General features: G+C 41.6%; 1 protein-coding gene across 6 annotated transcripts in view; it reads left to right on the top strand.

Moving 5' to 3' along the window:
• MAP2K5 (mitogen-activated protein kinase kinase 5) overlaps positions 1 to 14612 on the top strand; it is a 249041-nt gene that overhangs the window by 41808 nt on the left and 192621 nt on the right. For all 6 annotated transcript variants that reach the window (XM_087856834.1, XM_045810841.2, XM_045810840.2 and 3 more), the window contains 3 exons: positions 164 to 231; positions 6777 to 6825; positions 13666 to 13730. In XM_087856834.1, the coding sequence (XP_087712960.1) occupies positions 164 to 231; positions 6777 to 6825; positions 13666 to 13730 (182 nt within the window). The remainder of the gene's footprint in view (positions 1 to 163; positions 232 to 6776; positions 6826 to 13665; positions 13731 to 14612) is intronic.

Here is a 14612-nt window from a genome sequence, read left to right as displayed (position 1 = left end):
ACAGTTCTGTAACCTATATACTGAATAGACTCCAACCGTGGGTCTATCTACCAACAAGCTAATTAACCTTCATAGTGAAATGAGAAATTTGTGGCAAATTATAGGTTAATTGGAACTGTGTCCTCAGAACACAGACTGATCGAGATTCTTTCTTTCCTTGTAGGTGAATACCCGGGCCGGACCCTCTCAACACGGCAGCCCAGCAGTCTCTGACTCACTTCCAAGCAATAGGTGAGGGCAAGCTAGTGAAGTGTGCCCAAAAGCATGCTTATCTACAGAGCTGGGGGTGGGGAAGAGGCCTGAGGGATGACCCCTTGTTCCTGTAAGACCAGGCGAATGTGTATGTGGCCGAGAAGAAATTTGACCAGTTGGGTAACCATAGCTACACGTTGACTAGAGAGAAAGGGCCTCACTGAGGAAGATGGAATGAGACATTTTAAACTATCGGTTTTGGTCTGTGGAACGGTGTTCCTTCAGCTTCCAAATTATACAGAAAATTCAGTGCCTTTGACTTCGGTGCCTTTCATGCCTTGATGATCTGGTTCATAAAGTATATAATGCTCATTGTTTTTTTCTTGCTTGCCCATCTTTTGGCAGTATCGTTGTCCCCTGACATCTTCACCAGAAAGAGGCAAGGGAAGAGTGAAGTAGTGAAATTTAGGTTGACCCGCCATGCTGCTCTCTTTGTATCTTTGGTCGTTCCGAAGACTGAAGCTGTTTATAGAAGGCAGATACTCTTCATTAATTCATGCTAACAGTGCCCCATACTGGCATGGGATATGAAAGACTTGAGAGCCTTTTCAAAGTGTTGTTCTGACGGCCTGAAAACTCGCTTCCAGATTATCACATCCTCAGCTAGAAGGAGTGGCCTGCTTAAACCCATAGAAGCTGGGTCATTTTGGTTATCCGTGTGGTTATTAAGCCAGTAGACGTCACGTGACCGTACTTGAAGACGACACTGTGGAGGTCGTAGCTCTGTGTGCCCGTATGCACGCTGGTGACTGAAAAGCCAGCATTGAGCCACCCTTCCATTCTGTGCCCAGGCTTTTCTGGGTTTAGGGCTATAACCAGTATTGCCCTTTATTGGCTGAGACGTAGTTTGGGTTTCTCTTCTTCCTTCTTTACCTCTCCTTAACCCAGAGTCTTGGTTCTTTTGCCAGAGGGCTTTCCTGGAGGTAATTTAAAATCTCCCCTTCTGACTCTCCTTTTACTCTCCTGTCTCCTTCCCCAGAAGTCACTTCCTCGATTGCTTTACTGTAGTGTCAGTCTGTCCACTCACCAGCTTTCCTGCTGTGAACACGTGACTTGTAAAGTGTGTTGTGTTTCCTTCTTAAGCAATTTATTCTGTCTTAAAATACACTTAGCCTGGTTTTCACCAGAGGCTCATCTGTCCTGTGGGCACAAGAGGTAGGTCTCTTAGTCCTCATTCTAGGGCTTGGCTCTGCCACACGATACTTTGCAGCTTCTCTCCCCATGCTTGTTGGGACTGTGAGCCACGGCCCCACAGAGTGCAGGCCCTGGGCTGGGGGTCACTTGTTACACTCAGCTCAGGGAAGGCCGGGCATTCAGTTTTTACCACTACGTTCAGAAAAGTTGTTATTCAGACAGACTCACCATGAGCCTTGAGGAAAAACGAGGTCTTTCTTTGGTGTCTTAGACCCCATTTCCTCATGGTATAAAAAGCAGCATATAGTTGAAAAAAGTGGTAAGGCAGAGAAGGGGCAAGCATAACTTTTCAGTTCTCTGAGATTTAGCTTTAACAGCATGAGTAAATTAACTTGGTTTTTAAAGAATTACCATGTATATTCATAGAGTATCATAAAATTTGGGGGTTGGCCAGAAATTTGAAGACTGTCTGATCTAGTGGTTCTTGGCCTTTTGTTGCAGCGTCTTTAGGGATATGTGACGGCCTCTCAGCTGTGATGGTGGTTTCCTCCAGTAGTGACTTCTCTTATGGGAGGAGTGCAGTTTTTTGTTGTTGTTGTTGTTTTTATAATAATTTTTTATTATGTTTTGTTAGTCACCATACAGTATATCCTTAGTTTTTGTTGTAGTGTTCCATGATCCAAGGAGTGCAGTTTGGAAAGAGACCTACCGTAGATTTTAATATGACACCCTAGGTCGGCCATGTTCTGTGTCCCATGTTGATAACTAATCAAAAGTATTTATTGAGTGCCACCTGTTCAGTAGGTGCTGTCCTATGCACTAGAAATACAATGTGGTCCTTATCCTCTAGAGCTTGCTATCTAATGTACATACAGAAAAAAAATATATATATATATACAAACAATCACACTTTATAATTAGTGTTATGAGGGAAGCAAGCAGGTTTTGAAGGGAGATATTCTACCGGGCAGGAATATGTTTAGATTTAGACAGCATGCTCAGGGTAGACTTCTTGGGAGGAGAGTGACATTCTGTCAAGGCCTGAAGGATGGGAAGGGCCTCGCCACGTCAAGAGCCAGTGAAGGGCATTTCAGAGGGAGGGAAGAGCATCCCGGTTGTGGAAAAGGAGCTCAGCATGTTCGTAAGTAGGCCAGTCTGGCTGGAGCCCAGGGAGGGGTGCTGGTTGGGGGCTTGTGGCGAGAGGGGAGGAGAACACTGGACTGACAGGAGAGGAGGAGGTAGACCCGAGCCAGATCGGCAGGGCCTCGTGTTGAGTTTTCCTCTCAGTGTATGGGCATTGGTGAGCCATCAGACGGCCTTCAGGAGAGGGCTGTGGCCAGCTCTGTTTATAAAAGACCCTCTGTGGTGGGGAATGAGCCAGAGAAGCGCCCATCTAATCCTGCTCTGTTTCGTGCTTGATTCCCCACCCCTTCCTGAATATCCCTTACAGCCTAAACGCACTTTATCGGCCCTGGCAGCCTGTCTGTTTTCACAGAGTTCTGTCTTAGAACCTTCTTTGTCACGAGCCGAGATGGACTTCCTTTTAGCGTCCCCTCATCAAGAGCTGGTTTAGCCCTCAGAGCAGAGCTGTTCCTTCTTCTAGGTAGCTCTTCCCGTCGTCTTCCCTCCAAACGTACTTCTTGTAGATTTCCTGTCTCGGCAAATTCTCCCACACCCGCCCAGTTGCTAACATGCCAGGCATCCTTCCCTGCCTCCTGGGCCTCCCTCGGCACCACATCTCTCCGTCCCGACATCTGTCCCTTCTGAATCCCACTGGAGACTGTCCGCTGGCCAGCGGCCCCGTCGTGCCGAGGCACTTCAGGCTCTGTAGATCACTGCGGCTGCAGGTGACCAACGGCCTGTCACATGTAGACCCCTGCCCACTCTGCCCCTCCCTACCTGACATTCAAGCTTTGCTGATGAATGTTTGGTGCCTTCAATGGATCCTGTTTTCTCTTAACTCCTAGCCCTTACTGCTTTCCTCCTTTTTTTTGCTCCCTCCTTCATGTTCAGTCTGGCCAGCCTTGGTCATCTTTGAGGAACCAAACTGTTACCATCGTCTGATGATTGCCCACCTCCTGGTCCATACCAGGTACCCACTCTGAATTTCCCTGATCCCCTGGTGCCTGCTTTTACTGTGGCAGGTAGCACATTGTGTTACAATCACTTCTGTCCCCCGATAGATTCGCTCCTCTTGGAGGGCCGTGACTGTAGCATATTCATTATCGAATTCCCAATTCCCAGTGTGGTGCTTCGCACATAGGAGATAGTCAATAATGCTTGAGTGAATGAGTGGGTGAACAAATTTATATTCCCTCTAAGTCTTAATCTCTGAATTAAATTCTCCCAACTCATTCAAGCCTCTCCAATACATTAGTTCTTGTCCCCTTACCCATTTCCTCTTCTTTAGATGTCTCAGTGTCCCTCTTTAAGTGTCATACCAGGGTTACAATAACATATTTAAATTTTTAAAACGTTTTTAAAAGTGATTTTTAGATAGCCCAAGTCACTGTGACCATTACAGATAAACAAAATATTGGGTAAACTGAGGAACAAAGAAATTGCCAGAATTTTTCCTTTCTTTTTTTTTTTTTTAAGATGTTTATTTATTTGAGAGAGAGAGAGAGAGAGCATGAGCATGGTGAGGGGCAGAGGGAGAAGCAGGCTCACCACTGAGCGGGGAGCCTGACATGGGGCTCGATCCCAGGACTCTGGGATCATGACCTGAGCCGAAGGCAGATGCTTAACCGACTGAGCCACCCAGGCGCCCCCAGAATTTTTCTCTTGATGAGAACAAGTGGTAGTCAGACACTGGCATAACGAGTGAAATCAGCATTCTCCTCAGTTACTCTCAAAGCGTGATCGGTCTTTGCCTTAGGTGGGTGATTGTTTATTAAACTGAGCTTACTAAGCCATGTGGTGTTGCTAGGACATAATTACTGAATTCAAGTCCCACTGCCAAGTCAAGCCCTTTCCTAAATATTGTGGCTTTCTCCTTCTGTAAAATCAGGATGATTAAACTTTTCATCTGTCTACCTCTAGTGTTAGGAAAGTTGATGAAGCTGTATTAAGGAATCACGTTTTGTTTCTGGGATGAAAGGTGTTTTGTAAATGCAATGAATCAAAATGTTATTATTTCAAGTTGTATAACATTACGGAATATCTGTGGAGAAGCCTTGCCTGGGCATTGTTTGGTTATTTCTGTTTTTACAATAATTGTAACTGTTAAATTGGGAGTTATCTATGGGAATACAAAGGTCTAAATGTTTCTGAGCGAAAAAAACTGTGTGTGTGTGTGTGTGTGTGTGTGTGTGTGTGTGCAAGAGGGACAGACTGAGGAGGTCTGAACCTTAGTTTCCTTAATAAATTGTTCCCACAGGGCTATAGTTACTGTGAGGATTAAATCAGGATAATAAGTAATAGCATTTAGCACCATGCCTGGCACATGGTATCATCCAGTAAATGATAGCTTCTATTATTATTTTCTTAACTGGACCGATTTTTTCAGTTTATTTTTTGATATGTTTTTCTACTTCAGTCTCATTCTACAAAATTCTTTAAAAAAAAAAAAGATTTCATTTATTTGAGAGAGAGACAGAGAGGGAACAAGCGGCAGAGGGTGGGGAGGAGCAGAGTCCATGCTGAGCAGGGAACCTGATGTGGGTCTCGATCCCAGGACCCCAGCCAAAGGCAGCCGCTTAACTGACTGAGCCACCCAGGCGCCCCTTATTGTACAGAATTCTTAACTGCCACTTCAGTACATGAATTCTTAGACGTGGGAGGACATTACTGAAGTTTAGAATCCTGCGGCGCCTGGGCGACTCAGTTGGTTAAGCATCAGCCTTCGACTCGGGTCATGATCCCAGAGTCCTGGGATCAAGCCCCACGTCGGGCTTTCTGCTCGGTGGAGAGCTTGTTTCTCCCTCTGCCCCTCACTGTGTGCATTCTCTCTCTCTCTCAATCTCTCTCTCTCACTTGCTCTCAAATAAATAAATAAAATCTTTTAAAAAAATAAAGTTTAGAATCCTTGTTTGAGGGGAATGTTTTATAAAATCTGTATAAAGTAGGGACTGAGGTTCCATGGTCTGCATCTGATCATAGCAGAAGTTTAAGAAGTATTTAGAAAGGAGAATAATCGTAACTTGAAGTAGCAAGTATGGTCAAACTTGAAGTCAGAGATCTTTCTTGATTATAACTTACTAAAGGTACCAAATGAAGGTGTGTGTATGTGTGTCTGTGACTGCCATAGAATAAATCACAACCAGAACCACGACCACCATTTACCAGACACTTAGGACACGCCCGGTCACTGGGCTACGTTCAAGGATGGGACGGGAAGGGACTGTATAGAGGACATCAAGATGTGGTGCGTGTTCTCGGGGCTCTCCAAGTCTTAGGGGCAGTTGTGGCGGGAAGAAAGGCATCTACACGGATAACTAACACGAGGGAGAGAGTTAATCTGGTAGCTGGGTAGAGGGTTTGAGTAGATGAAGGATAGAGTTAACAAGCTTTAAGTTTCCAGTCAGAACATTGATGAGATGAGGTGCTATTTTGGGCACCACTCTACTAACTGGGTGGGTATCTTTGGGTATAACTCGTTATAAAGCTAGAAGGACTTCAGAGCATCCCCTGGCCACTTCTCCTAAATTCGTTCTATAGTGTTTACGTAGCCATGTAAGTCCAGAGAAGAACATTTTCATGTTTCTTTACTGTGGAAACTGGGTCTCCCACTTACAGGACACAAAAGGAAAGAGAAGGCAGCCGAAATATATTGAGCATCTGCTATGTGCATGAGCTTTTTGTCATATTTAATTTTCTTGATTACCCTGTAACGTTGATATTTCCCCCATTTTACATCGCAGTTCCGAGAGGATGAGTAATGGACTTGTCCCAGATCACACAGCTTATGAGTCCCAGAACTGATTTCTGCTGCACATTTGCTTCTCAGCAAGCTGAATTTTAACTCTTAACTGTGGTAAAAGATCAGGACTTAAACTATTTTATCTTTTGAAGTTCTATTTTCTTGTTTCTGTTAACATCCAACAAATGTTCTACAGTACTTCGTATTTAGCAGACGGGACAGTCCTCATAAAGTAGCCCCGGAAAGGCCACAGGACAAATAGCCAAACAAGGTCACTGAGGTAATCCATGAGGTAGCCTAGCTTCATGGTGACTGTAGGCTTCTTTATTGCCTTAGGGCTTCAGGTTTTTTATTCATACCTTTTCCATTTGGCCAGTTACTTTTGAAAAAATTTTATGCAGAAAGAAGGTTGTGAAGAGTGTAGTCCATGTCTACACCTAAAACAAAGGCGTATTTTAGTGTGGAATTCTGAATGGTGTTCCAAGGTGTCCGTGATCTTGCCATTAAAAATCATGTCTTCCCTTTTCAGCTTAAAGAAGTCTTCTGCCGAACTGAAAAAAATATTAGCCAATGGCCAGGTAGGTGTCATTACATATTAAGATTTTCACAAAGTAGTAACTTGTTACTGTCCAGTTTTGTGTCCATAAACTTAATAAACGGATAAATAGCCCGCGAACGTCGTCTTGTCATAAATGAATTACAATGGCTTAATTTGATTGGCAGAACAATTTGCAGCACGTTTTTCAAACTGTGCTAATGGCTTTCACTCCCAGCAGATTGAAGTACCATGCACACACCCTGCTGCCATCTCAGTCTAAAAAAAGTTAATCGGTTCTGAACAAGTGTGTCAACCCATGGGTTGTCGAAATGGCCCTGTGTCGGGAGGTGGCTGCTGCTTTCATTGTCTTCGAGGAGAAGAGGAGAAACTATTCCTTTCTTACCTCGTCGCCTTCTTTTGCCCCGAAAGGAATGCTGGCTTTTTAGGGAAACCTTTAGCATTTAAAATCCCTTGGCTTTAGAAGCCCGTGATCTGGTTCGCCTGGTCGACCAGCCCTCCGAAAGCCAAATGACCTAACCCGGCCAGAGAGGGACAAACGGGCCTGCAGTCCAGGTATTTCTCACTAATTTTGATTCAAGTAAATGGACACATCTGAAATAGTATAGTGCTTTTAAACATACACTGGCAAATTATGCTACCTACCGGGTCCTCGATTCTTCAATAGCAACATAAATGCGTTTTAATGTTTGTTATAGAGGAAGCCCTTTGATAGCCTTGGAGGCAGGCGCCTGTCCATTGCGATCAGGCCTGCCTATTAGGCTCTATTGACTGAGACATCTGTGTCACTGCAAATAAAAGACTCTTATTGATTTTCTTAACTGCTGTTCACTTCCCGTCCATGTTTCGAAGGCTGAAATCTTAATTATCTCAGATGCTTATTCAGTGCCTTCACACGCTGACCTCTCCAAGGCTCATTGGCATTTCATGAATCAAGTACTTGTAGTGGAGCCCGTCAAGAAGACAAAGCTGGGTCCTCGTGCTTGTCCTTTAATATCACCTGTAACTTTGCGGCCTAATAGATGTGCCTGCCTTACAACGGTGACTGTCGGGTGGTGCTTCGGGATGCCCCGCTTCTCTAGCACACAAGCCCTTGAATACAGTTGGAAAAAATAAGTTGATCTGGTTCTGACACCTGATCGTCCTCCGGAATGTGTGAATTCTAGGCCTTAGACATTCCGTGTACAGCTAACGAGAACCTCATGTAGTGTGTGTCATCTTGACGGCCTCAAAATTTTAGGGAGTGTTTACCTAACACTTTTGACTTTAAGCAGCCCGAGGTTTCTTTGGATTGAGGTGCACAAATGTGTCCGCCTAGTGCCCTGGACGTGTTCAGGGCCAGTGTGAAACAAAACCTGACTACAAGAAGAAACGTTGAGCCTGGGATGTTTACGTCTCTTCAGCCTGCTTGCATTCTAGTTACTAACTGTAGCGTGTGTATGAGTCACTTGCTTTCCTCAGCTGCAAGATATATTTCAAAATTGACATAAATTAAGAAGCTTTAACTACATTTGTTCAGCCCAGGCAATGGAAAATAACCTGTCATAGATTCCTCTCTCAGAGATGAAAAACAGTTTATTTCCAGTGCAAAAAAAAATAAGCATTCTGAAATGTTCCTAATGTTTTGACAACAGACCTAGTACCATAAATATCGGAGTGGTCTCAGTTACGAGGTTCTCCGTGTGGAAGATTGTCATAACAATGGTTTTTAACATGTAAAGGTTGTTTATTGCTTTCCCTTGGGAATGTGATAACCTCACGTTAAACAGTATGGCGTTTTCTTTCCTTCGGTGTATTTACTTCATTCACAAGGACAAACAGGAAAACCCGCCTTTGGAAGTCCTCATAGTACCTCCTCCTTGCACTAATTTCTCAGTTCCTCGGTGCCGTGGGGTAACTAAAGAGCGAGCGCGATCGTGCTGCCGTGCGGTAACGCGCACAGCTGCGGCGTCAGTAAGTTTCTGGGCTGAGCACTGACACTGCTTGATATGGAAGATGTAAGTCACATTTAACGATACTTTAACACCTGAGCATAGTTTTTTATTTTAGTGGTTTATGCTCTCAAGCATTAATAATGATTTGCCTTTCCACTAGCCTCCACTTAGATCTAATAAGGAATTCATATTAATCATTAAGAGAAAGGGACATGATTCTTCAAGATAATCAAATATTGACAGGTTAGAAATAGCTTTCTGCCTGGGTTCATTGATATAGGTTATGTGATATAAATATTTATTTCTTTTCTGTCACTCAGAGTAAATGCCACCGATTGATTCAGCATTGATAGAGTGTCAACAGTTCATAAGAAACATTTGACTGGCTTGTGTTTTCCGATTAGTCTCTGCTGTATAAAGTGGGATTTACTAAATCTCTCCAATTGTCTGCTCATAGAGTGTGACTGCTTTCTGAAACCAGTATTGCTTCGATTTGTGAAGCAAAGGTCTAGTGATAGGACTAGTTTCTGTCAGACCTTTACATATAAAATAAGGATTAATTGAGCATTTTTATTTTAATGATTTATAAGCGATAGGTACTGATTCTTCTTAACACAGGCAGACAATAAACAAAGAATATTTTCTTTGCTGATCCATAATTGAATTCCATTTCATTTTCCCCATTAATTTCATTAATACTATATTAAATCAAGCACTTTTTAAAGTTTAACATTTAGTCCTTGGATTGGAGGCATTGTTTCTCTTTTACCACTTAATGATGGAGGATTCCTTTTTTTCTAGCTTAAAAAAAGCCAAATCATACGATATTTTAGGTGTGTTTCATTGAGAGCTATAAACCAGTGCCACTGGTGTGTTTTTCCCACTTGAGTTTTAGTGCGGTATCATCTCTTAACATTGGCCCTTGATTTGAAACTGATTAGAAATGGCCCAGTGGGTCAGTTTAAAGGATTAAAAAAGTACACAGTTACTCCAAGGATGAACGGCTTTGACCTTTGCATCTGTGAAGTCGTTCTCCCTCTTTTTGTGTTTTAGATTTTGTAGGCGAGGGTGGCACTATTTTCCTCTTTCTGATAATCAAGTATAAATGTATTTGAGAAGCCACAGATCTTAGAACTAATCCTGATCCTGCTGCATGTTTGGCTATTTTGAGAACTTCAGTTGCCTTTGGGAAAACTTCTTATGTTTCAAAAAAAAAAAGGAGGAAGAAAAATAGGAATTCTGCTGTAAAATTAGCTTTAAATTAAAAGCTGTATTATCACCACTATATAAAACTCTTGGATTCTTATGGTTCATCTTACATCCCACAGAAAGACCAAAACATAGACTGTGAATGGAGTCCACACTGCATGACCCCCTCCCCCACCCACACGGATACGATGGGTTGTCCCGTCGGGTCCACGTTTCTTTCCAGCCCCTGACTCTCCTTCAGCAGGAGCAGAGCCCAGTGCCCGTCATTTCTCCCAGGTCATTCGCCATCTTTCAGTTGACATGTAATTGTAACTCCGGTGGCTTTTTCTTCTCTTCTCACACCTAGTGTTCTGCCTTTTATTTGCTTTTTTAAATTAAAACGAGGGAACAGCTATCTTTAAAAATAACTCAGTATCTCTCTTGAATAAAAACGTTATTTCACCTCTTTTCTCTATGAAGAGCTATGTGATCTTTGAAACATTTCTCCTCTTAAAAATAAATACCACAGCTAATGAAATTGCTGTTAACTTGTGAGTGCCCTTCCGTTTATTGTCTTCCTTCCTGCGGGCCAGTGAGCCTGATGGGAGAGGACGTCCCTCCATACTTAGCCAGGACATCAGCTGCTAAGATATGGCATTGAGCAGAGAATACAGAAGGACTGACTTCTCGCCTTGACTAGTTGTTACTGACTAGTTTTATGACCTAACTGGACTATGTGCTTGAAATGCTGTACAGTTGTGTGATTTTTGTGATACTTGATCCCAACTGTTAATATTTAAATATTGTATGCTATAGGCATAAAAATCCCACTTTTGGATCAAAATGAACATTGTTCCTGTGCTTCATTTAGAAATTGAATTAATATGGTTATCTAAAGAAAAAGGGCAACAATGTTATCACCTGTTAGGATCCTGTTAGTGATTTTTTCCTAGTTAAAATCAATTAAAGTAACCCATTTTGATCAGCGATTTGAGATTCTCAAAAGGTTGTTTGTAATCAGTTCATGAGCTTGGCCCTAATGGTTTTCCTTTTAAATATTTTTTTTACATGAATAATATTTGCATACTTTATAAAAATTAGAAAATCCAAATAAGCAAAAAGGAAAAGAATCTGTTTTTTTTTTAATATAAAAATCTATCATTCAGTTCATAGGCCGGGCAAAGGTCTATAAAACTTTGAAACATTGTAGAAACACTTTATCTTTTTATGGATACCATCTTTTTAAGTGAGATGGTTTTAGAATTTTCGCTCCAAAACCACTTTTATCTTTATGAGGCTCTTACAGTCTTATTGTCTGAGGGATTCCAAATTTCTGTCCTTGAATTTGCTTACCCAGTGCTTAGCGTAAGGGTGCGAACACACACACACACACACACACACACACACACACACACACACTATACAGCCTCTCTCAGCCTGTCCCCTGTTGGATGCCTACGACTCCTGATCAGGTTGGAATGCTGGGAACTTGGGGTAGATGGCTGCTCCACTTCTCTTCTCAATCTCCCACATATCAGAGGTTAAAAAACAAACAAACAAACAACAACTACGATGTCAGGATTATAATGGTTGAAGCTACTCAGACATGCCATACCTACTCCTTTGCCTTCTCTTCCTCCAACAAAATTCCACAAAATCAAGCCCCCTGCAAAGTTCTAGGTCCATCCCAGTGTGTTATTGGAATGTGTAGTGACACGGTGTCTCGGCGTGTCTGTTTTTCTGAGAGGAAACTACTGGTGCTTTTATCTGGAAGGCCCTGATGGAGTGGGGGAAGGGACGGTATCAGAGGGTGGTTTCTGTAAGAGCCTGAATCCTATATATACTCCATGAAATGTGTTCTCCTAGAAATTTACTTTGGGCCCTGATAAGGGTGCAGCTTGTTAGGCAAGCTAATGGTACAAATGAGGTTGTTAAGAGTGCTGTTTAGACTACCTTGAGAAACGTTTTGAAGGAATTAGCCTATTTGTACTGGCCCGTAGATACTGCAGTTTAGGTGTGTACCCTTCATACCCATTGATCAAAGTAAACCCAGTAACAGCTCTGCTGCCTCAGCATCTCAACTTATTTCGTGTGCTGCTCTTCTTCATGCTGTCTTCAAATTTACCATGTAGTCCAGAATAATGAAGTTTTCTTTTCTTCATGTTCCATCTTTTGTATAGGTTAAAACATGGTTTCTTTTTTCTGCATTAGTAATATAAAGGTAATGAAGAACAAAATTTCCGTCGGAAGAAAATAGTTGCCAGTTTTTCTGACTTGTCTATCATTTTGCCTCTGACCCTAAATATAGTAATTAGCTGATTGCAAATTGCATCAATCAGGTTGTACTACAATTAAATTGGGTGTTGAATTGGCCTTTGCACATTAATCTGTCAATATTCTTTTAGGGATTGGCAGAACGGCTTGGAAAGGGAGCTGTTTCTGTTACCTGCGCTGTACTCCCAATTATCACAGCTCTCTGAAGCTTCAACCTCAGAAATGTATAGGAGAAAAATATTTCCCTTGATAAATGGAGCCTTGCTTTATTCAATTGGTGGATGTTTAGAGCAAAATATTTAAAGCTTTACTATAATGGTCTGAAAGCAAACTATTTTTTTCCAGGTGATATTGAATTAAAAACTCCATCCATTTTCTGGCCATGCAAGGCAGTGCAATTCCCTGGAAATTGATTTTTTTTTTTTTCAGGGCTTACTATGGCTTTTCCCAAGCTTTAGCTATATGGAAAATAACACTTTTATTGAATCCATTTAGTGAGTAAAGTTGGCAGTTAATTTTTAAGCAACTGGACCAGTGCGTAGAAAATTACTGAATGCATCAAATATAATCTGACTGGTCTTAAAGTCATTTGATAAATAATTTAGGGAGTTCTTTAAAACTCTAAAACATTATTTTGTGGGCACTAAAATAATTGACTCCTATTCATGATACAAACGAGAGTAGTATTTGTGGTGTAATAGTTTTACAGAACTGGGGAAAATGTGCAGGCTGTTTAACATATTAAATTATGAAAATGACTTTAGTTTATAAGAATCACATGCTTATATGTTTTCCCTTTATGCATTACAATATTTGACTGTGTGTGCATTTGAAAGTGCACTGATTTGGCACTTGTCCATCAGCATAACATGAGTTCTACCCAGTTACTGCTGTATACTAATTTACTGTTTCCAAAGAAAAGCTGTATCTACTTTAGGAAAATCATTAACATTATTCAGTTAGTTTGTTTAATGTTAGCTATGGGGTCACCTGAGGAGTTTTCAGGGGCTGATTTATTTACAGATTGTGCATTAGATTACCGGGCTTGTGTGTGTGTGTGTGTGTGTGTGTGTGTGTGTGTGTGTGTGTGTTGTCTTCCCAAGTTTGACTTTGGTTATGTGCAGTGCTATTTGGCACTGGTTACGTGTAGTACTGGAGACTGTGTTCTTATCAGTATCTCTGACCTGACCCTTTTGAGCTATGTTATATCATTCCATTTTGACACCTTTTATCAAACTTTAATGAAATGACCCAGGCAAACAAATTGTCATTAAACTTTCCATCACTTTGTCCCTTGGTATCGTCTTTTATAAATTGGACAGCAAATGTTGTATTGATCTTCTCGTTCTTGCAGCTGAACTTGAAATGACCCAGACTGCTTGTTGTTTATGGCCCAGAGTTGCTTTTCCTTGACATTTCCATCCACAGCATGACACCCTTTTTGTTTTTCTTTCTTTCTCGTGGAGATGAATGAACAAGACATACGGTATCGAGACACTCTTGGCCATGGCAACGGAGGCACAGTCTACAAGTGAGTAGTCGATTTCGTTTAAACTTTCTATCCGCTTTAGCCAAATGTGAGGACTCAGGTTCTCTGTGGCGAAGATTTTTAAATGACCACCAGCACTTAGATTTTATTTCCACTTTTGACTCCAAAATTCTGCAAGGCATCTATTTTCTCAGGAATTGCTTGGAAAAGTGCATTTATATTGCCTTTTTAATATTTCTGCGTCTGCATCTCTCCTGGGCAAGCAGTTAATAGTCCACCATTAGCAAGTGTACCTTTAACTGGCCTGAAGTTTAATGCATTTTTTTTCTGCCCTCTTTCACATCATTTTTTTAAAAAACTTGCTAGCCCCCTGTGCTAGTCCCCTGCCCTTTTACAGCTGTGCCCAGTGGAAGACAACCCTTATAAATACCATTGCTGTGCCCTGCGTTGACACCGTAAGTTATTAACAAGCCTTCTTCCTGTTGTATTTCCTTCTCTCCTCACCCGAGTACCCTGGGAGAATTTCTGCACGTTGATGAATATGTTAAGTCATAAAATTCTCCCAAATTCCAGTAGCAGTGATCTTACCCTAAAGGAGTGTTCATTTCCATATTAAAAAATGCTAACCGTAAAAAATAGTTCTCTCGACAGGGAAGTCTTTCTCATGCAGTAGTGCAAAGTTTAAACTACATAATGTAATATCTGGTACTTAATAGTCTGCAATGGTGTATGAAAAATATTCCACTAGGAATTAAAAAATCCATACTCTGTAAGAAAGCCCTGAGGGAGTAATAAAGCTTTCCTCCAGAGAGCTGTTTTCCATATATACACTAACTCTGCATCACATTAAGATTGTGTTTTTACCTTCGTTGTTTTAACGTTGATGTTAATATATATCTTCAAAGTTGTGAAACAATTTATAAT

The sequence above is a fragment of the Ursus americanus genome, chromosome 28, assembly GCF_024610735.1.
Source record: "Ursus americanus isolate L20-20 chromosome 28, mUrsAme1.1.p, whole genome shotgun sequence".
Lineage (NCBI taxonomy): Eukaryota > Metazoa > Chordata > Mammalia > Carnivora > Ursidae > Ursus > Ursus americanus.
The sequence above is the reverse complement of the archived record's forward strand: the minus strand, read 5'-3'. Positions and strand labels throughout refer to the sequence as shown.